This window comes from Acanthopagrus latus, chromosome 16, assembly GCF_904848185.1.
Source record: "Acanthopagrus latus isolate v.2019 chromosome 16, fAcaLat1.1, whole genome shotgun sequence".
In the NCBI taxonomy this organism is placed as follows: Eukaryota; Metazoa; Chordata; class Actinopteri; order Spariformes; family Sparidae; genus Acanthopagrus; species Acanthopagrus latus.
In genome coordinates, this window is record NC_051054.1 from 9,553,301 (window position 1) to 9,580,743 (window position 27,443).

General features: G+C 47.1%; 1 protein-coding gene across 7 annotated transcripts in view; it reads right to left on the reverse strand.

Annotated features, from left to right (window-relative positions):
• Positions 1-27,443, reverse strand: part of meis2a (Meis homeobox 2a) — an 82,399-nt gene that overhangs the window by 39,246 nt on the left and 15,710 nt on the right. For 6 of the 7 annotated variants that reach the window (XM_037071975.1, XM_037071976.1, XM_037071971.1 and 3 more), the window contains one exon: positions 8,034-8,179. In XM_037071975.1, coding sequence (XP_036927870.1) covers positions 8,034-8,179 — 146 coding nt within the window. The remainder of the gene's footprint in view (positions 1-8,033; positions 8,180-27,443) is intronic. The other variant, XM_037071972.1, reaches the window with a different exon arrangement.

Genomic DNA, 27,443 nt, shown 5'->3' on the forward strand with positions numbered 1-27,443 from the left:
GGGGGAAGAGGTGAGAACAAGAGGCATCGCTCCCAGTTATAAGGACCCCACTGTGCTGGAATCCCACTGCCTGCCCCTGGACTGAGCGCCGGGCAAAACAAAAGCATGCATTTGAGAGGAGCAGGAGAGGGAGGGGAGAAAAATCACACAAAATGGCAGGAGTGGGATTTGGTGCAGCCAGGGTCCCATGACAAACCAAACAGTGCAACACAAGGTCTGTTTTTGATTTCTACTCCGTGCCTCCATCCCTCAACCTCTTCCTCTTTCCTCGCCTCCCTCCCTTCTTTTAGCCTGGTTTGCCGTTTCCGCACTTGTGCTGCTCCTTTTTTCCCCTTTTGCATTTTTTCTTCTCTTGGTGTGAGATGAATATCAAAGCACTGCTGGGGCAGCTTGGAGGCCTGCAGCAGAATCTCATTGGCCTCCATGGTCCCCCAGCATGCAGCAGCCACCGTTTTCTCGCAGCTCTTGCCACAACCCCGCAATCAACCGTGGGGGGATGAGGCTGTAGCCTGCAGGGCGGTACCCCTGGAAGGGTAAGGGGTAATTTAAGGAAACTTGCTCTAAGATGTGAAACCAAAATCCTCTTATACATTTTGTTATGAGTAAGATAACCCCAGAAGTGTAGAAAAGGGAAAGCGGCAGAAAATCAGCTACCACCATCTTAATAACCCTGCTTTTTCCACCAGGGGCATGTACGCTATCACAGACTTCCTTACGGGATCCCATATTACACATGACGTCATTCAGCCCTGCTTCTTACAGAGTCAGCTCAGCCAGGTCCCAGCCAACGGATCAGTGTTATGACTACAGCAGCAGTGGTTTGCACTGCCGTGCTGAAGGCAGGGAAACGTTGCCGGCTCGGGGTTTATTCTCAGAGGAGCACAGGGCCTTGAAGATGTCTCCTCAGCTTTGTGCATTTGCAGCAGTCTTTGGCCGCTCAAGAGCTGTGAGTTTATAAATCTGACTACCCTCCACAGGCCTGTCCCTGTTTGCATTCTGCTGCGGTCAGGGCATGTGCAGTCACCTCTGCAAGGGCCGGTCAAGCTCATGCTGTGCCCCTCTACCTCAATGAGGATGCCCCTGTTGTAAAGACCTCATCTAAAGAAATACATCAAATTCAACCGTTGTCTGGCTGGAGGATAAGTTGCAGGATGCTCTTATCTTTTCTGTTTTTTTTCTTCCTTCGGTACAAAACACTGTTGAGTTTCACACAGCTTAATCACCTCCGTGAACGTGTCGTAAACAGTCCCTCAGCGAAGGCACTCATTTCTGCTACTTCATTAAACAACCTGCATTAAGATGCAAACAGCAGGAGTGAAAATTAACAGGGAGGGAGGGAAAAGGGAGGAGGAAGCATTGGAATTACGCAGGAATTGCTGCATTTCCACATGCACCATGACGCGATGCTCATGCTGCGGACTCGCAACCCCATTTGAATGAAAAGTAAAAAAAAAAAAAAAACACAGCAAACACGTCTGCTCTTTCTCTTCACACGGCGCATAGTGTATGCAAGGTTAATACGCCGTGCTTTATACGTCAGTGGATTCCACGTGGGGTGAGTTGGCTTTGAAGTGGAACTACGGCAGATCTGGATTAGGGGGCAAAGTGTAAAGGTCTGATGTCGGAGCATGAAACGAATTAGGGCTTATTACATTCTAATGCAGCACTAAACCTCTGGAACGGCTAGCAGCTATGCCAAAGCACACTGTAAACAGCGCTGTGACACACTAACACTGGGAAATTACCGCAAAGCCGCTGTGCAGTGAAATGGCAAAGTTGATGCGGCCCGTCATATAATTATACAGCCTGCGAAAAGGGGAAGTCACCGGATCCCCCCTTCTAAACTTTCACTCTGGTTTTTCTCTCTGCTCCCTCTTACAAATAAAACAACATCTTGTTGACACCAATTTGCTGATGAAGGTGAGAATTAAAGAATTTCCTCAGTATCTTTTCATTACAGCGTCGGAGTGTCTGGGTTTTTTCCTGTGAGGTCTGTCTGTGGCGTGGCGGCCCGGCTGTGGAGGAACAGATGGCAGACTGAGGCGGCTTGGGTCTCTGTTTTTCCAGGGTCGCTGAGCAGCCGACGTAGGAACACAGCAACTAGACAATGGCTAGGCACCGAGCCTCCACCGCCCCCGACCCTAAAGAGCTCCTCCACAGTCATTATCAATGACTTTCAATGGCTCCCGCGCTAAACACCGCCAAACTATGCTGTCATATTGTCACTAACGGCTGTTTTGTAAACACTTAAAGCAATGGGTATTGTCACAGTAGTAATGTGATGACTCTTTTTCCTGCTGATAGTCACACATCTGAGCAGCGGCAGTGAACCAAACTGTCGCCTGGGCTTCTACGGGTGACTGGAGAGTTGACTTCTGGGCTCCGAGGCAAACGAGCACATGACAGATTAGTGTGTGGGCCTCCTCCAGGCCTCCACCTCTGTGACCCTTAGGAACCCCCTCTTTACCCCCACTCCTCACCCTTTGCTCTTACTCCTAAACCCCCCCCCCCTTTTCTTTTCCTCCATTGTCTCCACCCTCTCTTCATCTAAATAACCTAAAGAGGTGAAAAGCAAACAGATTTGTCGACGTCTGACAAATAAGTTGCTTCTTTATAATATTTCTGTCAGGAAAAGGTTAATTTATATCATATGAGAGGGCTACAAAGCAAAAAGAAATCTACTCAAAATTCAAACAAATCACTTGAATCACAAAGATAAGTACATAAACTCCACCATGGATGAAAAAAAAAAAAAACGTGTCGTGCCCTGTGTATTGGAAAGACAAAGTGAGAACCGGCAAATATGGAATAAACAGCTTTCAGCAGTTTAATGTAAAAGGAGAAAGGGCTTGGGTGTTTCAAACTGTTTGCAGATGTGTGGCTCCACCAGTTAAATGCTGCTTGTACTGGAACAACACACGAGGATTAGAAGGACTAGAGGAGCTTAAACAAAACTGGGGACACTACAGAGCGGACTTGTTTAGTCTACTCAAACAACATGCCCTCTCTTTTTGAGGGATGGACTCGTACACTTGTTTATCGTATGGGACAAACATCCGTTGCCAGGGTTCGGCCTTGCCTGCACCCATGTCTTGTGAATGACCCTAGCTGGCTCTTTTATGTGCATCTATAAAGGCCGGTCGAGAGAGCAGCTAGGAGGGCTCGACCTGGCGATGACACCCTGTTGTCATGGAGACTAATGCTATGCTGGGCTTGGATTGGGCGGGGGTGGCCACTGTCACTAGTGTCTAATGATGTTTGCAGCACAATGCGCTCATCTCCTCGCAAAGTGTGATCTGTCCTCACTCTGATTAATGCCTGTGTATTAACGGGGCATCTTTTGAGCTCTGCTGTGAGTTCTTCCTGGTTACAAGAAGTGCAGACAAGAAGAATCAGTTCAGTTAAAAAAATATAAAGAATCATATACCACTGCACTATGTATGCTGCTGGTAAATGGCCATCACTGGATCTCTGCCTACCTTGGCATGTTTGGCTTATATATATATAAATCTCACCTTGGGCTGATTCCTTCTTATCTGCAGACATACATGTGTTCAAACAAAAATCAATATGGCCTGCACTCTTACAATCTTCTTCTGATGCTGGTCCCTTAGAGAACTAGGCATAAAAAGCTTTTAAATAAGTCGCCTCTTCTTCCTGGAAAAATGTACAGAAGGACCTGACATTGTCAGAGCTGAATACTACAGGGGAATTTAAGGGAACAAGAAGACAGTACTCTTGGTCAATGAAAGGATTACCCGGGGGAAAGTGAAATGCAACGTCCAGCAGTGAAATCTAGCAACTAACTTGTCCAGGTGGGCAGGTGGTAAAAAACCCGGAATAATTTCCATAACTGATGATGGAAGCAATTAGGGAGTGAGCCACCTCGCTGACTTCTCAGCTCTGTTGGAGGTTGCTCATGTGCACAAAAAACTATCGAGCACTTGCAGAAACAAAAACAAAATGGCAGCAGATAAAGACATTTATGAACCGAAGTGCAAGAGGAATGTGAGCAAAACTGTACTGTGGTGTTTGGAACAAGTTTGAGTGCAAGAATATAAAGATTAAATGTGACAATTGACTTTAATCCATGTTGTTATGTGATATAGGCTAATACATTAAATAAATATGTGCAGGGGCAAGTCAAATTGACTAGGGGCAAGTAGATTTTTCGTCCAGTAGCCAAAATTTCAACATTGGCATTTCACATAAATGTTGGTCTGTTTGTATTTGTTGTCAAACTGTCTTGGCGAGTTCGCTCTTGAAAAATAGATTTTAATGTCAATAAGACTAAAATGAAGGACACATATTTAAAAAAAAATGTGTTACACTTAAGGATGATAAAAAGTTAATGCATGCATTGGACATGTCTTGTCTGAACACACAGTTCCAGTGCTCATAGTCCAAGGACCAGGGGATATATCACTTCCCTTTCAAGGAGCCCAGGGGACCAATACACCTGGCTTAGCAGCTTAACAGAATTTCCCCCAAACACCCAGGCCAAAGGGTGGCCCCGGCACAAAACCTGAGACGCTTGATGCTTGAGAGGGCTACCTACTTACTCATCTGACTGACCACTCTCCCCTCTCACACTCGATCCTGCTGCCCCCCACCCTCTAACTAACACACACACGTGTGCCAAACTCTCATGTGGGCCAGTTTGCTCCTGAGGTCCCTTTTTTATTTTCATAGGTGTTTGGCCTTGTCTTTTGACTAGTGTAAACCCTCAGAGTCCCAGAGTGGTATCTTTGGATTTGAGTGCTTCCTGTTTTCATTGCGAGGCCGACCCTTGTCTTTACAGGGGTGAGTAAAGGCTAGCAGGGGCTAGCGGGGGGGTGAGAGGGAAGGAAGGCCAGGGGCGCTGAGGGGCTAATTGTAGCTTTTAGAGTTTGCTTTTGCCAAACAAAAGGGCATCACCCTGCGCAACAATAAGACAAAACTCCCATCACTGATTCCTTTATGTCTTCCACCTTCTCTCTCCACTTCCCCTTCCCTCTATCCAGCCATCGTTCCGCCTCGCTCCGGCTTCCTCTAGTGGATTTTGCAGTCCATGCTTTTGAAGTGCAGTAGAACATTTTACCCCTAACAGTGAAGTTTACCTTTCTGATAACATAATCTCCCTGTAGTATTGAAAAGCTTATACCAACAGTCTGGGATTTTCCTTCCCCCTAATGTGGCTGGAAGACATCCAGAAACTCATGGTAAGGGGAGGGGAGGTGGGGTATTAGAGAGTGGGAGGGAGGATAGAAGGAGGGAGCGGAGAGAGACGGTCTGACCCTCTTCTGCCAGATAACACCAGCTGATCTGTCCAGCCATTTGCCAATTACATATGGGGCATTTAAGGTTGCCAGCTCACGTGCTCTCCGGTACATGTGTGTTTGGGCTCGACACAAAAAAAAGAGGTCAGGGTTATCACAGCTACTCCAATGAGGAACTGTGGAATCTTTGCATATTTTGCCAGACTTTTATGGCACCAAAAAAAAAAAAAAAAAACGCTGTCGATAATGAGGTAACTTTCTATACACGACTGTCATCGAGAGAGCGATCTTCCTCCCGAAAGAGAGTGAGGTCAGAGCGAAGCGAGGGAGGGCGGGAGGGAAGAGGGGCGAGGGGGCAATTTTGTTATACTGAATCCAAAAGCCAACAGTTGTTACTATTGGCCTGTGTTGTTTTTCTGTGTGTGGAGGGGGGTCCCTGTCCTTTTGAGCTTTTAAGAAGACGTGACAATGGCTGGATGTTGAGAACATATGTAGAGAGACCCCTGCGGCTCACGGACGAGGAGCTCCATGCTGGCCCCGCGGTTTGAGAAAATACAAGGCCGCTCCTTTCACTCCTCACCCCTCAGTTAATGAATGCATGAATGGCAGAATGCCGCTATAGGCCATTCAGGGGCCAAAGTCTCCAAGAATTCAAGCCGGCACAAACGCATCCAGCAATGGCAAATACATTTGCTTAACAAATTTAAAGAAAGGAGAATGGCTAATGGGTGTGAGTGTGTGTGTGTGTGAGAGAGAGAGAGGGAGAGAGAGAGGGAGAGTTTATGGGTGGGAGAATTGGATGGTGAGAAGAGAAGGGGGATAATTCAATTAGTCCTCTTCCTCAGTAGAGAAATGAAGGCAGGTTAAAAGGGAGGGATTATTATTTGTACAAGACTGGCCAGGGCCTTGCACAAAAGAAACAAATAAAGATTGGAGAGAACATCTACAAGCAGGGGATGTGATAAAGGGGGAGAGGTACAGAGAAAAAGAGGGCCTTGAAAGCTCTGCTCCGTCTGAATTAACCAGCTCGCTGAAAAAATGCGCCTGTGCCCGCCACCGGGCCCTTTCCCCCCCCATCCTTTTCCTTTCCACTCTTTCAATTCGATTTTAAAACAATTCTAAAGAAAATTGCCGGCGACTCCTCTGAAAAAAGCGCTGTACGCCTCGTTCTGCCATCTCTCACTGCGCCCTTTTGCAGAAGCCACGTGAGGACGGATTCTGAACGGTGAAGAAAACTTTAAGTCCAGTCTTGCGATAGTACGTCTGACTTTCAATTCAGCAATTTGCCCCTTTTCTGTTTGTCCCCCTTCGTTTACAGACGAGTGGCATTACTCTAAGCTCAGGGAGCCGAAACACGCTCTAATAATTAAAAAAAAAAGTTCAGCCTCCCTCCTGCCCTCTGCCTCTGAATGGAGCTCGGCCTGTATGGTGTTTTTTTTTTTTTTTTTTTGGGTGAGAGGTCTCCAGTCAGGGAGCGATGGAGCTGTGAACAGCTGTGAAGTCATTTTGATAATGATGAGAATAATAAGCATGCAGACTGGCGTGGTGGAGCCGCTAAGGCCTGCGAGGCTCAGGGCTTTGCTGTTGCAGCTTCACTGCTCCTGAATAGATAAAAGTGATTAAAGCACTCCTGATTATCCCTGACCAATATGTAATGGATTTACAGCCCTTTCAATTAGGCCGTATTTGCTGGCCACACATTACTTGGGCTTTTGGTTAGGTAATCAGGGTACAGGGGCTTTAGGCAGGGTGAGGGCACTGGTAAAGGCGGGGTTGTTGGGTACAGGGGTGCATGGGGGAGGGGGGTGCACCCGACCCTCCTAAATAAATGTATGGATGAGCTCCAAACTAAGTCTCTTGTACTTTCCCTCTGCATTGTCCCTCCATCTCAGGGACAGCTAGCCATGTGCTTGGAGAGCAGCTTACGTGTCCTGGCGTGGCCATCTCCTCCTGAAATCTGATCTGCTTCGCAAAATCAATACAGCCTGATGTTCTGATAATGTCCTGACATTAGCAAGGGATGGGGGGGACATGTGGCGCGTTCCCAAATACTTCACACAACCGACAGACAGACAGAAAAGCAGGTTGACGGACAGATAGAACAGCCAAGCAAAGAGAGTATTTCATCATTTTATCGAGTACGTTTGAACTACTGTGGCATTTGAATATTTAATCCAAGCCATGCAGCATCACTGTGCTCACTGAAGGAGTCGTCTGGCAAACAAATATATTCCTTAAACATGGCAATGAGAAGAAAATAAAGCGAAAAGAGACACTGATCAAGATGTGTGCTCCCTCCAATTCAAAACTGCATGACATAGCCGGAAAGTTACATATCTGAAGCCCATAAAACATCTACACACCCACAAAAATGACAGATTTTGACACTGTACTCAACTGAAATCGTTACACTCACGCTCACAGTCTTTCGCCAGTAACTACCACCCCTTCACTTAATAAAATAAAACCCAAAACACTCTTCTTCAGGCCAAACAAACAGTGCACCTCTCATTGGGAGTAAATGACATGGATTGTCTCTCTTACTCATATAGTGCTGAGCCGGGTAAACACTCCAAACTGATTAGATTGACCTGGTCACTGTGTCCGTCTGACAGGTGGCTGACAGGTGAGCATCACAGCACTGCCGTCACTTACTCCCCCCCTTCAGTAATGACAGTGTGACAGGTGCGTGTGTGTGTGTGTGTGCATGATTTTTTTTTTACTTTGTGTGTGCGTGTTTCTACCTCTCAAAAAAGTTAAGGGCTTTTCGCTTACCGTGAGATGCTGGAAGAGCCACGCCCTCATGATGTTCGTGGCCACCTTGGGGAAAATGCCACGCTTTTTCTGCCTCTTCTTATCCTTGTCTGGATCATCGTCATCCCCTGTGCCAGGCGATGCAACGCTGTTGTCTAAGCCATCTCCTGGATGGAAACCAAACCCAGGGTTAAATAACATCCCAGAGCACAACACTGACTCAGAATACAAGGGAGAAAAAAAATATCCTGATCTAAAAATGTCTCAAAGCTGAAACAGAAATACAGTCAAAGCTGAGTTTAAGGGTTATGAAATACGGATAAATGGACAAATACCACGGATACCTAGGAAGGAATTTGTAAGCGCTGTGCTGAGGCCGAGAGAATCGCTGCAGCAAAGCCAGTGTTGTGTATCGGAGATATGAAAGTTGGGGGGGGGGGGGGGGATTTAGATGGCCTTAGATGAAGGCCTGTGCAGAGAGTGAAGGGTTTTACACAGAGGCCTAGCTGAGTTGTTGTAAACCCCAGAGCACGGGAGAGGGGAATAGGGGTTAATGACTCTAATGTTATGGTTGGACGCTGAAACACTAGGTTCCTCGTTCCGGTTCTACAGTAAGAGGTGGAGGAGAGGGAAAAAAAAACTGGAGCGAAATGACAAAAAAAAAAAAAAAAAAGAGGACAAGGAGCCTTCATGTACAGTAGAGACTCGGACTCATGTCATTAATTCAATTAAATTTGCATGCTTGACATAATGTAGTTTTTTTCATTCTTTAAAAAAGGGAGCCAAAGGGGACATGAAAGAGTTATGCAGACATATACAGTCATACACAGACATTCATCCATTCAGCATGCAAACAAAACTCAAAGGCGTTGATAATTCACAGCATCCAGTTGAGGCGCATGAGTATTAAAGTAGGGATGTGATTTGGGGTGGTTCATTGTTGCACTTCGATGCACATAATGGACTCGTCTGCCTCCCCCCACCCCAAACACCCGACTCTCCCCACTCCCTTCCCCTCGCAGCAACCCCTCCCCATTCCGCCACAAGATTAGCATGACAGGCCAGCGGCGGCTTTGCCTGCATTAATGTCCATCAGCGTTTGATTTCCAGAGGAAAACATGCGCATACCCGGACACGATTTCTCCTTCAAATCGAAGTTTCCATCTTTGTCCCTTGCCTTTTTTCTTGTTCCTCTTCCCCCGGCATTAATTGTGCATTAGCAAAAATGATTTACTTTTAACAGTCATAGTTATTTTTTCTTGCCCCCGGGCACAAATGCCTTGAAAGCCTTCCTTGAGGGCATCTAAATTATGTATCTGAAAAACTCCTCCACTAAGGCAGAGAAGGACCCCGACGTTCTCAAAATTCAGACTCGCTTGTCCTCCTGTTTTTGGGGAGGCATCAATCACAACCACCTATACAAGCCTAAATCTTGCATAAATATTTGAACTAATAACATTAAAAAGGGGGGGAAAGAAAAAGGATCCGACTGGTGGTGTAATCAAATGCAAAATAAATGAAGAATACAAGGACAGCAGGGGCCCTCACTTCTAACTACTTTCCCCACTTTCTTTTTCTCTTTCCTCCCCCTTGTTTTTCCCTCTCTTTTTTTGTTCTCTCCCTGTCTTTCTTTTCTTTTCGGTGCACAGTGTTTTCCTTCCACATCATTAGCGCAGAGCCACACGAGAGAGGAAAACAGAGAAGTGCCGACTTTGCGCTCCCTGTGTGAAGTTTGAGAAGCAACAGCCCCCGTGAAGGACATATGGGAACGGGGACACAGACTAGGGGGTGTTGTAATTGTAGAATGGGCATTCATTAGTGGCAAATGCCGTAAATCCCAGGCTAAGTAGGAATCCTTGTTCAGGAAAGCCTAAAACAATAAACTTTGGTCTGGCCGTAGCCCTACCCTGACTGTGAGGGGTTTCCTGAGAAATGCGACCCAGACGGAAGTCAAGTCTAACTCCCCCAGTTTGCTTCCAAAACTTCAATAACAACACGACTAGTGAGCTGTGAATTTTAACTACCCTCCTCTTGTTTCTCCGCTTTTGAGCTCCACTGAATAATGTTGATACACAGTTTGGTTGTTTGTTTGTGTGCCGCCAGGTTTTGTGTTGATTTTCGAGCAAGTCTCCAAATCCCTCTCCTGCTGTGAGCAGTCAGGCTCATCCAATGGAACCACACAGTGGCCAAAAGGCTGGCAGATTAATTTTATTGACGTTTCCATTTTCACTGCAATGCGATAGCCTCCCCCCTGGCCAGGGCCAGAGCGACCCGTGCGTATTTACAGACTGACCTGTCACTTCATTACCCAGCATGCTTGCTGCCTCCTGCCCTCGCCCGCAAGGGTGAAACAAGACTCCAAGGCCTTTCAGCTCCTCTCTCCCTCTGTCTTTCTCTCACCTGCACATGGACGCTGTCATGTGTACACAGATCAGACGTGTGGCATCCGAGTCATGTATTCTGCGTGAGATTTTGATGGTAGTTTTTGATTTAATGCATACATGTGGACATAAGCGCGCTCAGACAGAACGAGGGGAAAGTCAAGTTTGGACAGAAGGTGCAAAGAACGGAAACAAAGGAAGAAAGAGGAGGAACAAGAAGAGGCAGAAGGAAGAAAAGAAGGGGTAGAAAAAGAATAAAGAAGAACCAACTTGCACAACCTCATTACATCTAAGGGAGAGCTGGTGCTTTGCATCCACCCCCACTCCTTTCTTATGAGCGAGAGAAGGAACGCTGCAGGGCAAATTGTCCCAAACGCTAATGGCTTCTGACTGTTCCCTGGCAACTCTGCCATTCTAACCTGTGTGGATGTGCACTCTGAAAAAAATGGGGAAAGGAAAAGAAAAAAAAAAGTGCAGGGCAGAGCAGGGGGAAGCGTCCCATCATCTGGCCATGTGACACAGATGGGGGTTGGCTATTAGGAGGCAGCCGAAAGGCCTAGGGGAGCCGAGGTGCTGGAGTGTAGCCCCAGGCACTTTTGGAAAAGCAGCGCCCTTGGAGACGGAAAAAAAGACAGCCCCCCCTCCCCTCGACTCTCCCCACTCTCTTTCTGTCTTCCTTCACTCTTTGCTCCTCTCTCCTCTTTCTCCCTCACCCGCCCTATCAATATCTTGACTTAAAGTGCTCGCAATGAAACTTTGTGCATATTTTCATATGCACAGGAGGCGAGACGGTGTAATCAGGCAAGATGGAAGACAATGACCAGACGCAATGAGGGCGAGCGAGTGAGTGAAAACGCCAGCAAACAAACAAGCACGAGTCCAAGAGCACATTACGCTCACATACATTCCCCTCTCTCATCACCAGTGGGTGGTTATTAAAAATGCATTCAGATATATCTCCCTGTGAGTAAATTGGTCTCAGGGCTGAGCTCATTAACGGGTTGGGAAAGGACTGTAAACACACTCTGCTTATCTAATGTTGGCACATTCAGGGTCGCTTCAGGATTTCTTGCACAAAGAACTGGTTGAGCACAAAGTGTCCTGCAGTCTCTGCTGAGAGTTAAGCCGAAATTCAGAGGAGTCCTAATGATGCTGGAGATCATGCCTCATGTCTAGGGAGGCACCCTGCCCCTCAGGGAGCCACTAAGGTCTAGCCAGCCCTGGAAGCATTATGGATATGGCCGTGAGTAGCACATATTACGACTCTATCACAGCACCAAGAGCACCCTCCCCTCCCTACCATTCCGATATACCCATGCATGAATGAATAATGGCTTGTCAATAGTTGGAAAACATTCAGACCCAGTCATGGTTAGTTATCAAATAACACTCCAGACTTATTGGTCCCTATACTATTATTACACCTACTGAAAAGCCTCCAGACAAGCTTTAGATGTTTGTGTATGTGTGTGTGTGTGTGTGTGTGTGTGTGTGTGTATGACTCTGAAGGCAGTGCAGTGATTTTGCACTGGGAGGCCCCAGCGTTTGTTTCAGGGTAATGAAGCAAGAGTGTAGAGGCAGTGGCTTATGGAAGCTGTGGTTAAAGTGACTAATTACAACAGACCCCCCGAGCCCCCTGTCAGCCCAAACTAGTCAGGCATGTTCACCCGAGCTCACCCAAATGAGGAGGAAAAAAAACTCATGGGGAAAAAGTTAGACGGAGAACAGAAGCTAAGAGGGTTTGTTGTGCCAGGCGCTCCTTTGGCCCTTCTTTACCTTTAGCACACCATAGTGACCGGGCCCTCCAACCATCCCTCCTTTTACAGCACCTCTAGCCATGCAGGCTTGGCCGCGGAGAATGAAGAGAAAAGGAGAGGGGGATTTAGAGCCTCCCTTTTCCCTCTTTTTCTCCACAACTTTTCAGCCAACATAAGCGGCGTTTAGCACATTCAGTCCCCCCAAATGGCAGCGATTGAGAGAAGCAGTGGGGGCTCCTCTTTTGTCCGTCTGGTTACCCCTTTTATTTACTCTGGATTTACGAAGGGGTCTTTGCCGGCTCTGGGACCACATGCTCTTGACACACACACACACACACACACACAAAAAAAATCTCTCTCCCACACACACATACATACACAAACACGTACCGGCTCTATTCACACTAGTGGAATGGCCGGCCCCCCGTTCCTCCGCGCCGACTGGGGGATTACAGGTCTTCTGGCTAGAACCGCATGCTAGCAATATGCTACGCGCTCACATAACACAGAACGCAGACAAGTGCTAACGAGTAGAGCATAATCCCTTTAATGATAAAACACACACTTGAGAGTCCAATTTCTAACAGCAAGTAGCCCATCAGTGTGTTTGTGTGTCTTGTGCAACCGCACCATATGGTTTACTGCGCTCATTCAGATCCATACAGTAGATGAAGGGCTTTAAACAGAGCTGTTTTAGTGTGGCTGTACCACTGCAGCCAGTGTTTTACGCTGATTATTTCCTGATCTGTGCTTAAACAAGCAGCAGCCCCTTGCACTGGACCATAAAACAACAGCTTAGTAAACAGCAAGCATGCTGACAAATTGGTAGTGCTCAGGCCGGAGTCATTAACAGCCCTAAAACCTGTCAGAGCAATTACAACAAACTCTCTCCTTCAGCAAGTCTCCCTGCCAAACTCAGATGTCACTACCCCGCTCCCTTCTCACCGCCCCCTCCGTTACCACCAGGACACTGGCGAAAGGTGAAGGAGAGAAGGCGACCATGTTTTTCTCTCGCTCTCTCTCTCCCCTCCAACGGCCGTGACACCCGAGAGAAACGAGGACAAACCTCCATCTCAAACACAGCTGTATCTGCATCCTGAGTGCTACGACTGAGTGGTTCCTTTTGCATGAGAAGTAATGTGTAGTTGTCTCCCCCCAAAAACACATCATTAAGTGTTCCCTTAAATGAAGTGGAATAAGAGCTTCTAATTAGATGGGTTTTTTTTTCTACGTGTGGGGAAGCGAGGCAGTCAGGCAGTAAGAAAGGCAGGGAGGGAAGGGAAGAGGGAGGTGGCGGAGTTGGTGGGGGGGGGGGGGTAGTTGCTCAACAACTCCTGTACCTCCTCTCCTCCCTCCCTTCTCCGCCCCTTCTCTAAGCCCCCTCTAACCCTGCCATCGGGCAGATATCTCTCTGTCATCCCTGGAATGCTGGAGATAACTATCGCCTCTCCGCCGATACAAGGCCTCTCTCCTCTCACAGTCGCAGCGTTGACCCCACCGTGCACATCCCTACCATAGAGGGCGAGGTTGAAGCGGAGAGAGCACAGAGAAAGACAAGGGGAGGGGTGAGGGTGGAGGGTTGGAGGTAAAACTTGTTTTTTAACAGCCAGTTAGGCTATTTTACCTTTTAACCCAAAATAAAGGGCTGGAGCAAAGCCACCCTCCCCTTTCAGCTTCTCCCCTGGAGCCGAAGAAGAGTGGTTCGTCCAGAAGGTAGAGGGAGGAAGGGGAGGTGGGGGGGGGGGGGGGGGGGCAAGCTGCCTGGTTATTGCCTTTCCTCCAGAGTCACTGCCTAGAACTCTCTTGATCTTTTCATAAGATTATCATCTGCCAAGAACCTAAAATTTAGCACTGGTTGGACAAAGTGTGCACATTAGCCAAGGCTTTAGAGCGAGCACACTTTTGGTGCAATTAACCTTCTACCTGCAACAACTATTTTCTTATGACATCATAAAATTGGGGCTTTAAGGGTTGCAAAAAAGCCTCTTTATGCCTCCTGAGATCTCACTTTTCCCCTCGCTCCATACGTATATGTGTATGCAATATGAACACACAGATGTGGAATATGTGTAAAAAGGATGCATGTCCGTTGAGACTCTGCCATCTAAGCGGGGGGAGGCTTTATTTAGGAGGAGGAAAAAAGACCCGGAGAAAAGAGATGGAATAAAGATGTATAAAAGAAAGGAGGCAGGCTGTTGCAGATGTCAGGACCCAATTTGCATGAATGGCAAAGGGCTAAATTGCAGGGGATGGGGGAGCTACCCTCCACCACCACCCCTCACCCCACTCTTTTTTTTGGGGGGGAACTAAAAGGGAGCTGTGATGCCCATGACTGCTCCTCACTCAGCAGACAGGGATCAGTGGCTAATGAAGGGCTTTGGGTCTCCACCAGACATTTCACACTCTCTGCCTCCCTGACAACTCCACCCTGCTCCCCCTGCACTCCAACACCACCGCCGCCGCTCTTCCTTTAGATTCCAAATCGAACCGGGCTAATTGGTCTCGCAGGTAATCTCGGGTGCACCCCTTGTTTCTTAATAAACAAATGTACAAACCTGCCAATGCACCTGTCCAATCCGTGCTTCGGTCTGCCCAGACTTTGTCCTCCTTTATCGCCTCGCCAAATGTGGTACAACGGAGCTACTCTCATTCTTAGCTGTTCAAATTGCACATATTGACACGACTCCCTCTATAATTTATAATTATTAGGATGGAAAAACAGAGCTGGGGAGCCCACAGAGAATCATGCCCAAATCCTAAGGTTTGATGCTGCATTAAATATTAAAGAATAGGTATTTCCCAAAAGCAAGTGGGGCTATGTTGAATTGAAACAAGGGTGATCATTAGTAAAACAAGCTGCTTCCACACTTTTTGCTCTCGAAAAAAAAAAAAAAAATGACTAAGTTGCTCTACTTTGAAAAGATAAGAGGCGAAAGCGGGGAATAAAGAGACGAGGCAGAGCAAAAGAAAAACAAAGCGGTGGAGAGCACGCAAACGCATCGCAAGGATCCATCTGCAAATGGCTTTACAATCCCCGCCAGGAACTATTGTATATCAAAGTCTTCGACCTAAACTGCCAGGAAAGGCAGCTGTGTGCTGTTCACCAGCTTGAACGGAGTGTGGTTTGGTGATTCAGAACAGCTTACACTGTTCGCGGCGATGTCTGATAGCGGCATCAGCGGTGATTCTCTACCCTCAATTACAATCTAAAACCAAGCAAACAAACACACAGAGAGAAGAGGATGACTCGGACGTCTCTGCCACACCTGATGGACAGTGGCATCAAAGTAGAGTATAACAGAGACGGGGGTGGGGGGGGGGGTTTCTCCATAGAGCTGAGGGGGGAGTTTGGTAGAGTAAATGGATTAAAAGGTTTATAAATCAACAAGTCAACCATCAGATTGTAGCCTCTGCTCAGCAGCCCTCTCATCAGCCAAATGCCATGAAGTTTTTTTTTTCCTCCCTGCTTCTCTTTTTCTTTTTTTTTTTTTTTTTCACACAAATGTCCTGGAGGCAGGGAACAAAGCGAGCAGAACTGATTACTGCGCTGCTGCCCCGCTCCGCCAGTCTAAACTCTGTTTGGCTTCCTAATGAGCTCACTAAAAACCCAATTCATCACCCATAACCCCTTCTCAACCTGCCTTGAAATCCCTCATTATGGGCAGTCAAGGACAGTCCGTTTACAGGCTTTGGGCTGGGGTCAAGGGCTGTGAGGGGTGGATGGCAGTGGCTGCGGCCAAGGTTATTTTGACACAAGGGATACTTTCCTGTGTGCCTCGTCTGTCCTCCAGTGTCTAAATGTGCTCACCATGCGCCATGCACTGCCTGCCAACCATTGATTGTCACACTCCGCTGATTATATACACAAAAAATATATTTATTTTTTACAATTCGAGCCCAGCCGATTGTTTTTTTTTTTTTACACCAACCTCCCCAATCCCTACAGCCCCCCCTCTTTCGCAACACCAGCGGTGTCCCAGCCAGAGCGGAGGAATGTCCGGCTTGATGGCTGCAGCAGCGGGAACGTCCCGTTCCAGTCAGCATTCGCACCAGAGATTTCAAGTTTAATACCCCTTCGTCCCATCCCCGCAAAGACAGGAATTTGGTGGGAAGGGAATGTAGTGGGTTTGGGGGGTGGGTTGGGGGGAGTGGGATACAGTTGGTCTATTAAGGATGTGGCAAGGGAGGAGAGAAAACGAAAAAAAAAAAGGGAGAATACTGTAGGTAGATGACAAACAGCTGAGAAGGTGGAAAAGGAAAATGAGGGGAAGGAGAATATCTTAGCAAGGTAGCATAGGAGAGGAACTGGGTGTTGGTTGGAAGGGTGGGGGTCAGAGAGGAGGAGGACGGCAGAGGGCTGGGGGTAAACTCCCACAGTTCCTCATTACATGGAGTTGAAATGATCCTCCTGACACCTGAGCTGTAACCAAGAGATTACAGAATTGATGAATCCTTGGTTTAAAATGCAGCTGTTTTATTCTGCTTTAGTAATTAATTCTTTTTCCAATAGTGTATTGATTAAGCGTAGCCCCTGATAAAGTTCAAACTGAGAGAGATCCCTCCGGGGCTTTGGCTTGGCCTGCTCTGGAGAGTCAATGAAAACTTCCTCCCTCCACCTGCATCTCTCCCTCTCTCTCTCTCTCTCTCTCTCTCTCTGTCAGCGCAGTTTACCCTCATAAATTAGTCAGATCAGTGAGAAGCGAGGCTTACGCTTAGTTGATACTTGCTTTGTCTGCCCTCTTGCTGATGCAATTCTGTTATTTTTATACCGTCACGCCTCCACAGGCGCAGATATCGAGGAGTCCGTGTTACACAACTCGCAAAAACGTTAATTTAAAGAGGTTTATATATATATATATATATATATATATATATATATATATATATATATATATATATATATATATACTGTAATGTACTCTAGGATGCAGCTCTTTCACCCAGCAGCTGATCCATTTCGCTTGCCTCCTCACTCACATTCTTCATTCTCACCTTAACCGCGGAATCAGGGCGCGCAGAAAACGGGAGCGTCTTCTTTCACAAAACTACCCTTTCATTCTTTTTATCGCCGCGTTTTTCCTATACAGCTGTGAGTGAGAGTCTGATCAACAGAAGGGTAGTGCGGGTCTCTCCGGGGAGCCAACTAGCAGAGAAATCAGATACAGCTTTACAAGAGAGTCAGCCGCTCATGTCTTGTCAAGACCCCTCACCTACCAGCTCCTTTACAAGTCAATAACCAGGGTCTGGTGTCCTCCACTGGGCCCTGGCACACATTCACCTCTTTCTATAGGAAGCAGAGGCGAGGAGGGGGAGGCCACAGGAATCCCTGTTTTCATGTGTGAAATTATAGAAATAATCTCGTGTTTCTGCTATGAATGTGTTCTGAACAGACCCAGCTGTGGTGGGACACTAGATTTAATCCCTATATACAACACATGAACTCCTCTGACACTCCTGTAATGCATAGTGACAAATAATTGGTGACCCCACGAGACCAGAAGGGCCAGTTAAAAGCCTTTTCCAATATTAAGAACTAATGAAAGAGTGAATGAATTATGAAGGGAGAGGAGGAAAAAATATAATTAGAAGGTGGAAGTAGTGCTTAATACATTTACTTGAGACTATTTCCTTTCGTTAATGGGACCGCGGCATGCAGAGGAAGGGGGTTTTGACGTGGCTAGTATTGACTGTCCTCCCCTGCTCCTTAAGGTAAATCCAGCAGGTCATTTCATTACGGCCCAATTCCATGGCACTAATTTTGATTTTAGGGGCTTGACAGCTGTTGGCAGTGGAAATTGCCATGGCAGGGAACAGTGAGAGAGGAAGCCTATTACCGCAGTGAAAAATACAAATTGCAAAGCCTTGGTTCATATTACTGCCACTCTGCCTCGATGGCTCACCAAAATTCATGTTCCATCACTTTACCCTCTTGATTAGCAGCATAACAAAAGTGAGAATATGTAGCGATACATGTTTTGGATTAAGGGTACAGTCTGACAAATGCAGAGAAACAAATGAATGTAGATATAAGATAAAGCAATTCTACACTAAAGAAACAAGTTTTTTGAAAACCAGTTCACTTATTTTTGGTTTAAGTCCCTTCTATGGTGCATGGAAACTGTACTTTGTGCTGGTGCATAACATTTAGAGTAGTCTCTAATATCTAAATCATCTGGTTTACATGTAGAAAAATTAAATATTAGCTTGAAAATGACCGCAGGCATGAATCAACACCTCTCTAACACGGTGATTTACGATTGATCATACAGCGGATTGTATTTTTCCTGGCCACACAAAGCTATTTTCTGTTTGTTTTCTTTTTTCTAAAAGAGACATTAACAGTTCTGCCTCATATAACATGGCTACTGTGTGTTGGTCTGGCAGCAGAGATGGACCTGACTCACAATGTGAGCTCTTAATTGCCTCGCCTTGCAAGTTAATATGCAGCATTAAAGTTCCAGAAGGGAGAAAAAAAGAGGTCTTCCTCTGATGCTATTAATTAGCGGTGCTCCATAGCTCTCAGCTTTTTGAAGCTCTCCATCTCCTTTTGTTTCACCCTCTCTTTTCCCTTTTTTTTTTTTTTTTTTGTGCGGCCTTCGTTATTGACTTTTCAATTTTCCGCTCACATGCACCCCCCTGCACTAGCGGTAGCACCGGTGGTGCCCAGCCCCGACAATACCCCCAAGCCCACTCTCCGAGACGCTGGCTGGGGAGCCCTGAGAGCTGGGCCAGCCCTACAGCTCCCACCAGCCCACCACTCACTCCCCATGAGACCAAAATCAAAGAGAGAGGCCCTTAAAATATAACTATGGGTATAATGAGGGTGCTCCAAAGAACAATAAGCATATACACCAAAGGAGAAAGGAGAGTAGGAGTACAAAAGGAGGAGAGAGAAAACTATAGGAATGTTGGCCTGAAAGTGTTCTTGAGACGTGAACAACAGAAACCAGAATGATACTGTGCTCTGGGAGAGAGGGCAAAGGGCCACAGCCAGTGGTGATGGTAGCCGGGGCCACGCATCTATCCAACCACGTATCTGAACCCGAAACAACAAGGGGGTCTGCCGCATGCCTCTGGAGCCGAAGGGAGCCAAAGGGAGCACGACTAATTTCTGCACAACAATAGGCCTGGATAGGCGCCCACACAATGGCAGGTGCTTTTGAATAGCAGCAGGGCCCTTGCAGCAGGGATCTTCTCCTCTCTCCACTGCGAGGGCTTGGGCTCTGGCTTGCGTAACCTTTCATTTTCAACCGGGCTTCCTTTTGACTCATAAAGGATGAAAATGATCTCATGGGGGGTGGGGGGGCAGCCAAAAGGAGACGGCCAGGTCTGTGAGGCACAATTCAGATCAAGTCCGTCTGCGTATTCTGTACATGTTTTCCGCCTTTCCTTTTTTTCCTCTATCTCTGTTGCGGTTTCTCTCCACACTTTTTCCACATTTTTTTTTCACCCTCGTTCTTGTGTTTTTGTGTTTTTTTTGTTTTTTTTTTCCATCGACTGTTGGTCTGTTGTTATTTTTCTGTAGAGGTTGCGTTTGTTGTGCGGCTCCTGGGCTATCCTGTAGGCCATGGTGCAGTGGTAAAGGCAGTTTTCCCCCCACCTTAAGAGCATTCTTTCCGGGGTCACAAGGTCAGGCTTCACAGATGTCTCCTGCAGACACTCAGTTGTCTAAGGACTGCATCCCTTGGAGTCAGCATTCGTACTAAACAATGCAGGTTTTCCCCCTCACTTTGGAAAATGTTAAATGTTTTGTTTTGTTTTTTTCTCTTCCCTTGTCTTGCTTGTTTCTACCTCTCTCTTTTCATTGTTTTATTTTTGAATGAAGCTATAGGGCGAGCGCAATTTTTTCCAAGGTGGAGTTTTTTTTCACATGTTTAGATAATGAAAGAAAGCACTGGTTATCACAAGATAGTGTTGTTTTCTGGCCGCTTTCATTCTTTTAAACACTCCCCGTCTCCCTAAGTTTCCTCCAATTGTTCTAATGGGGCCTTAGTCATCCTTGCCTGGTGGCGGAGGGAAAGATGCTTTTAAAAGGTCTTTTTTCTTTCGCTCGGTGTGTGTTGCCAGGGGGAGAAAAAATGAAAACATGTAGTAACTGTCCTGAAATCCACACTAAGAGACAGACACAAGAAACCCTTGAGTAAGCAGGGGCAGGAGGCAGACAAAGAGCGACCCCCAAAATGAACAGAGAGACAATATTTGAGCTTGAAAAAAAAAAAAAAAACGTTTCTGTGCAGCCTCAATCTCAACAAAAATTGTGTAGACGCAAATTCCTGGGCCAAATGGCTTTCATTAAAGGGAAATCAGCTTCTGCTTTTTTTAGGGGGCGGAGCGTGACAGCGGTAAAATGGGAAGAGATTGCGGCATTTAACATGCAAGTTCTGCCTCAGTACATGGAAAAGTGTGTAATTGGAACAACATTTAAAAAAAAAAAAAAAAAGAATCCAGGCACTGAGCTATCCTTGAATATCTTACTTCTTTTCATCTCGCCTTCCCTTGTTCCCTTTTCTCTCTTCCTGCGTTTGATATGGTGCTTCTTGCTTCCCCCTCCAAACATCTCCTCTGTATTCTGCAAATTGATAACCCTCTAAATGAATTATGGTAAATGCATAATGAAGGTTTTCTCAGCTTCAGCCCCGCAGCCAGCCAGGATGGAGCATCTCGTTTGGCATGTTTGATTCGTTTTGTTGCGCATTTAGCCCCAGTGTTCCTTCGGAGTGCTCACTGCTTGGGGCATGTAAATAAGAAATTATCCTTGCTGACTAACATGGCTAATACCTCCTCTGGGGTAATCAAAAATTATTAGACGCTTGCTTCCAATAAACATTAGGGCTCATGGCACTAACCGCTGTCAAATCGCTCACCTCCGCCTGCTCCCCAATAGCCATAAAATGGGTGAACAAAAGTGATCAGGTGTGGAAAAAGCACTCTGGCTACGTGGAAACTGAGAGACCGCGGGACTGCTATTATGCCTAAAAAAGCAGCCCTCGGCTTTAAGAGTCATTAAAGCATGTACTAGAGTAGGAATCAGACTAGAAAATGAGCTTATCGTGCATAATGCCCTCAAAAGCTTTGCATAAACGTGAAAGATGTGCGCGTGAAAATCAGCGGCAGAGAGGAAGAACTCGGATTGTAACACACTTCCTTTATCATCCTCCCACTCTCTTGGATGGTGGCAGCATGGTTAAAGCGCTACCTGTAGGGTATAGCTGCTCCGCTCGCTTCCAAAGATGCTTCAGTGTGTAAACCCCGGTTTACACAAGAGGAAAAAAAAAGAACCACACAGCAAGTGAACAAGCTACGGCTGGCCTTGCTAAGTCACTCTGCTCAACCGCTCGCTGCCTTTTGGGAGGGACCTTTCGCTGTGATGTGGGGTTCGGATATTAGGGGGAGGAGAATTGGGAGGGTGGGGGTGGTGGAAGAGATTAAAGAGCCAAGGGAGGCAGAAGAAAGGAAAGAAAGTAAAAGAGCACAAGGCCCATTGGTCAAACACAAAGGGGGAGAGAGGGAAAGGACATTTGATGTCAGGGTTAAACTCCAAATAAGCACACCTTAAACGGGCCTGTGTAAGCTGGCAGTCAGGGTTTTTGGAGTTCCCCTGCAGGTGTGCCTTTGACAGACTTGGCCTCCGTAACCTCTCTCTGATCTAGAATGGGGCCCGGGGTCGGACACAGAAGGAACCGGTGGCATCTCGCCGCCTCTGCCTCCCCATTCTCTGTCTATTACGCTCACACACGCATGCATACACTCTCTGTAAACACACACACACAGACACACAAACACACTGCCAGACGAGGGCGGGGGGGGGAAACAAATCTGGTGAGGACTAGAGCAATTGGATTATCACCTCTTAAGGGTGACTTCTTGGCTGACCCCCTTCAGGCTAGCCTGCTGAAACAAGACGGAAAATTTCCTGGGAAAACACTCTCCCTTTAAAGAATCGAAGCACTGTCATCCCTGCGAAAATACAGCGGCGGCAGCATTAATGGACATGGAAATGCCCTTTGGGGCACGCGCTCAAATCCCTTTTAGCCATATTACATCAGACCCCTGTGCACTCCTCATCATCACCACATGCGCTGGAGTAATCAGCAATGGAACATGGGTGTGTAAACCCACTGTATAATGAACCGATACAACAATGCTGCACTCTGTCTTTGTTTTTTGGCCGGGGAGAGAGAAAGTCACTCCCCTCCTTTAGCTGTAGTTCAATCATGATTACTTCCCCGCAACACCTTTTCCTCTCTGCTTCTTAATTATGCTCGGCTCACTCCAAGATAAGCTGACTTTCGTCTGATTCTCAGACAAGGACAGACAGAAAAGAAAAGAAAGAAAGAAAGAAAGAAAGAACGAAAGAACGAAAGAACGAAAGAAAGAAAAGAAAAAACGTCTCCCCCCAAGCTTTCCCCTTAATGGTGCAACACAGACATTCTCCTCAGCTGCTGTCAGAATAATCTGGGTAATTTTTTCCCTATGTTCTCCAAACATTAGTTTGCACATTAGGCTGACCCAGTTAATGTGCCTTTCCTGCTGTGTAGGACCCAGTTCTTGGCCGAGCTGAGACCAGGCTGGGCTGGGCCAGGTCGTGCCGGGGGCCTGTTCATGATTATGGACCAGAGGGACCAGGCCCAAAAGAGGGGAGAAAGAGGAGTGGAGGGGAAGGGAAGGGAAGAGGAAGAGTGGGAAAGGGGAGAAGGCTCGGGCTGCAGCGTGGACGCAGAGTGGTGGTGGTGTTGTGGGTACGGGGACTTTGTTACTGGAAGTGGAGCCGACTCTACTGGCAGTCCTCATCCTTTTACAGTTCCTTTGATTTTGCTGCTTTCGCGTGTTTTTTTTGTTTTTTTTTCCTCTCATGATCTATAGACTCCAAGAACATAACACAGGGTCAGAAGAAAGACAGAGAGACATTTAAAAAAAAAAAAAAAGGGAAGAGAGAGAGAGAGAGAGAGAGAGCGGAAGGGAGGAAGGAAGGAGGGAGCTGAGGGAGCTGATCATTCTCTTTAATCACATTTTGGACGAGGGCCAGGTAGTCTGCGGTACCGAGAGCGAGACAGAGAGGGGTGAGTGAGGAGAGGAGTGTGAGGGAGACAGTAAAAGGGGGAGGAGGGAGGGGTGGTGGGAGGAAGAGAGGTAGAGGAATAAATGGAGAGAGAGAGAGAGAGGATGAGAAAGGGACTTATGGAGAGAGGGTAGAGGAGGGGATGAGCCTGAGCGCAGAGCCCCTTGAAACGGCTTCGAGTGCAAGCGGCGCTTAGGCGAGAGTGCACGTATGCCCTCACATGTTGCGTGTGTGTGTGCACGGGCGCGGCGGTGGTGGGGGGTGAAGAGTGACAGCCCGTTCCCGTAAATGCCCGCGAATGCTGAATCCAGCAAGAATCTGGTGTTAGAGCGAGAGGCGGGGAGGGATCCATTTTGAAACTATGTGCATTAACTATACTTTTCCCCATAGATTAAGCACTCCACATGAATAATTTAGCCTCTCTTATGCTAATGGGATCATGAAAGTATCCCCTCCGTGCCGTGTTTTCTCCCCCTCCGCAGCAACTCCTTCTCGGCTTTCAGCGACGTGGCCCTGCCCCTTCCCAACAAACCATCAGACAGACACACTGCGCTGTTTTCACAACAGACACCTGACTAACACGCGGCTGACATGTAGTGACAAGGCTAGAATTGCACACAGAAGGCTCATTGGGAAACGCCGGCGGTGTCGTCCCCCTCGTTGAGCGTCTCGGGCTCGTTTTCTCGTTTACGTGCAGTTCAGATGTCGAGAAGTTATAGGTTGAGTGCACATCATGGCCACACTTTGTTTATCTTTATGTTTAATGCGAGCGCCGCCGAGCTGGTTTTTGTAAGCGGCGAGACCGCTCCTCTCACACTTTCTGATTGCTTCACTGTGAGAAGGGAAGTGGACATATCCTGTGTATTTATGTGTGTTTTTGTTGGTTTTTTTTTTTGTCCAGCTTTTGCCATCACACACTAAAATATACCCAAGCAACACATTTACAACACATACACACACACACACCCTTGTTGCCTCAGCATTGTGTTGCGGTGAGGTGGGGGCACTGTGTAAAAAAATTATCAGTGCTCCAACAGCTGGGAGTGAGAGCCATGAAACAGCAGGGCTTGGGTCTGCTTTATTGTTTATCTGTTGTTTATGGGCCAGTGTTCAGCTTTAATTACTACACTAAATTAAACTCTAACAGGCACTTAGAGGGAACCAGCTAACACACACACACATACACGCAGACACTGTATATTCTATATACACAGGCCCACCTCGCTGATCACTCCAGAGCTGGAGTATAAGGCCACTAAAAAACGCAACAAGGCTTCCATCTTGCGTTTAGCACGGATTCTGCTGTTCTCTCCGTCGTGGTTTTGTTTTCGTTCTTTCTCCCGCCTCATTTTTTAAGTGTTCTTTTTTTAAAAAAAAAAAAGAAGTGAGGCCAGAGGTCCAGAAAATGCCACATTCAACAGGCCTTGTTCACGCTGGGACTGTCTGGGCAGACACAGGGAGTCGTGTCCCCAGCCAGGAATGACCCCCCTCTGGTGAGCTCAACCACAAAGACCTCGCTGAGTGGGGCCCCCGGCCAGGGCCAAGGGAGCTCACCACACTCCCCATGCATACACACTCGCACACAAATGTACCACAATACCATCAAGCGCAGCATGCTCCCTTGGAGCTGAACACTCAAGCTCTCCCTCTCTTCCTCCCTTTCTCTCCATCTCAGCCTCTCTCGGTCTCTCTGGGGAGTCTGTCTATCCGCTGAGCGTGGGGATTGTTCAATTGCTGAGAAAATGTACAAAATGCTTTCTCCTCTCTTCTGTTGAGCCTTTTTCCATCTAGCGTAGAATCGGGGAATTGTACAGAAAGCCCCTTTGCTCACCACTCAAGATGTCAACGTGGATTTTGGTCTTCATGCATAGCTAATAATTACAAGTGTGGACTGGAGCTGAGGCAACGCGCACACACTCACACACGGAGCGAGACGCCCCACATATACAGACCAAGAGGGGGAAAACGTTGCCCACCGTGCTGAATCAAGTGTTGGGGATTTACAGTTCGTGACCGAGCGCGTTCGACAGTGTTTGGTGTGGGCAAATGTGCAGGGTATTTCATCACGCTGCTCCATCACACCTTGGGTGTTTCACATATTACGGACAGCGGCTTGGGAATGAACGCTATCTTAAGGCACGCTCGTTCATCAAGTTTAACTCCCTGCATCTGATGTCTCTGATGTTTCTAGATAAGCTTGGAGGACTTCCAAAGGACTGTTAATCAAAATGATGTGTGAGCGGAGCCAATGAAGTTATTGTGTGTTACCTCCTGAACCGTCTCCCGTTAACTGCTCATATTTGTTTATCCAGCCAGAACATAGGGAGTCACTTGCTAAGAGTCAGTAAGTGAGAGTGCAGAATTTGCCCTGAGGGTGATAATTCATATTTTTCTGTTTTTTTGGAGGGAAATTCTGAGAAAGCGTCTGTTAGGAACAGGGGGTTGGAGAGAGGTTGCAGATCTGAGTGTTGTACCGAAACCCTTTTTTCGCATGTGTCAGAACCTTAACTGGCAATCTTCACTGACAGCTATGAGCATGCTTCACCTTGGTTTACTGCTTGACAATAAATTATTCCACAAGAGGGGCAATACATATTTGCGCACTTGTTAAATTGTTTTTTGGCACGGGTTCAGAGCAATGCTTGCTGACGCTGAGATGTAACCCGGAGATTGAGGAAGTGAATTTTGCTCACAGCGACCATCTTGAGTCGTGTACGTACTGTGCGAACAGTATTTTTAAAAGAAAACCAACACGTGAGCGACCCTGGATCTGTATTCTTCGACACATCCCGTAATATCATCCAAAGGGGGAGAACTTTTTACCCTTCAAAACCAGAAATGGTCTCACGAATTTAACACGGGGACGCTTTTGGATCGACTTTCGAGGTGAATGTTTTTCAAGCCACGCGGACACACACACAACACACCTTTCAGGACAGACGGAAGTTGGTGTTTTTCTTGGCATCTGAGTCCAAAAAGCACTATGGTGTCTCACTCCTTGCTCTCACGCTCGCCCCCATCCATTCTGTCTTCCTCACCTGATCCACGTCGTCACCCCTTTTAACAGGGGCCAAGCTGTTAAAGACCCCATTACTGAAGTGAAGCACACATTTCACGTTTCCTCTCTGGACTTGAAAATGTGGACTGCAAATGTTTTATGTGGAAATGTATTGAGATAGGAGGCGAGTTCATGCGTGGCGTGGAAGCGGAGTGGAGGAGGGAAGAAAAGGTGGAAGGGAGAGGCTGGTGGAGGGAAGGCTCTGTCAGAATGGAAGGGCCAGAGTCGGGAGTCAGCGAGCGCTTCAAGCGTTAACGTAATTGCAAGAATGTGAAAAATGAGGCGGCGGGGCTCCCGAGCGGAGCGAAAGGTCAGAGCATGCCTCACACAAAACAACTGGCTGGAGGACGGCCTCATTAGACCATTAAATCAGCTGCCCTCTCTCTCTTTTCTCAGTTTTTTTTTCTCTCACTCTGCCTACTTTTTCACCTTCTCTCTGTGACTTTCTTTTTTTTTTTTTTTTTAAATCTCTGCCTCTGTTCTGCACTGCTGTTCTACCACAAAAAAAGGGTTTTTGAGCTCGCGGATCTAGCATTTGGCACTCTTCAACGCAGGTCAGGCTCTGATCTAGTCCAGGTCCGTCTTGGCCCAACGCAATGGTGCTGTACCGTAACTGTCTTTGGCCTGTATTGATCCGCTGTTACTGGATACGGTGGGGAGAGGAGTCGATAAGTGCTCTGTGGATTACAGGTCACTTGTACTTATGTGTGTAAGATAATCAATAGGCAGTGCATTTCTCTCTCTCATCCCACCCCCTCCTCCCTCTGTTGTTGCTGCTGTCTGCATCTCCCATGCTACTTGCAATTGCAGAGATGAGTGCCAAAACTCATCTGCTCTGACCTGCCATCACGCAGCGTTTTCAACACTCACGCCGTAAAATCCAACACCTCCGTTATTGTGATTTTGCTCTATATTTTTCTGAAGAAATTAGATTCTTATTCACTCTCAAAGCCCGTCCTTTAAAAAGCAAATGTCATGTACACGGATTAAATGTGCCACGCTGGAGGAGAGTTACCCCTATCAGGTTCAAGTGTCATATTATTGTACCCCATTATGTTTGTACTGCCAAACAGACGTATCCTGTTGCCTAGCCAAGGCCTAGCTATCATCAACTAGCCTGACAACAGCCAGTGATCCAACTAGTCCTGACACAGCCGACCACAGAGGTCTGCTGCG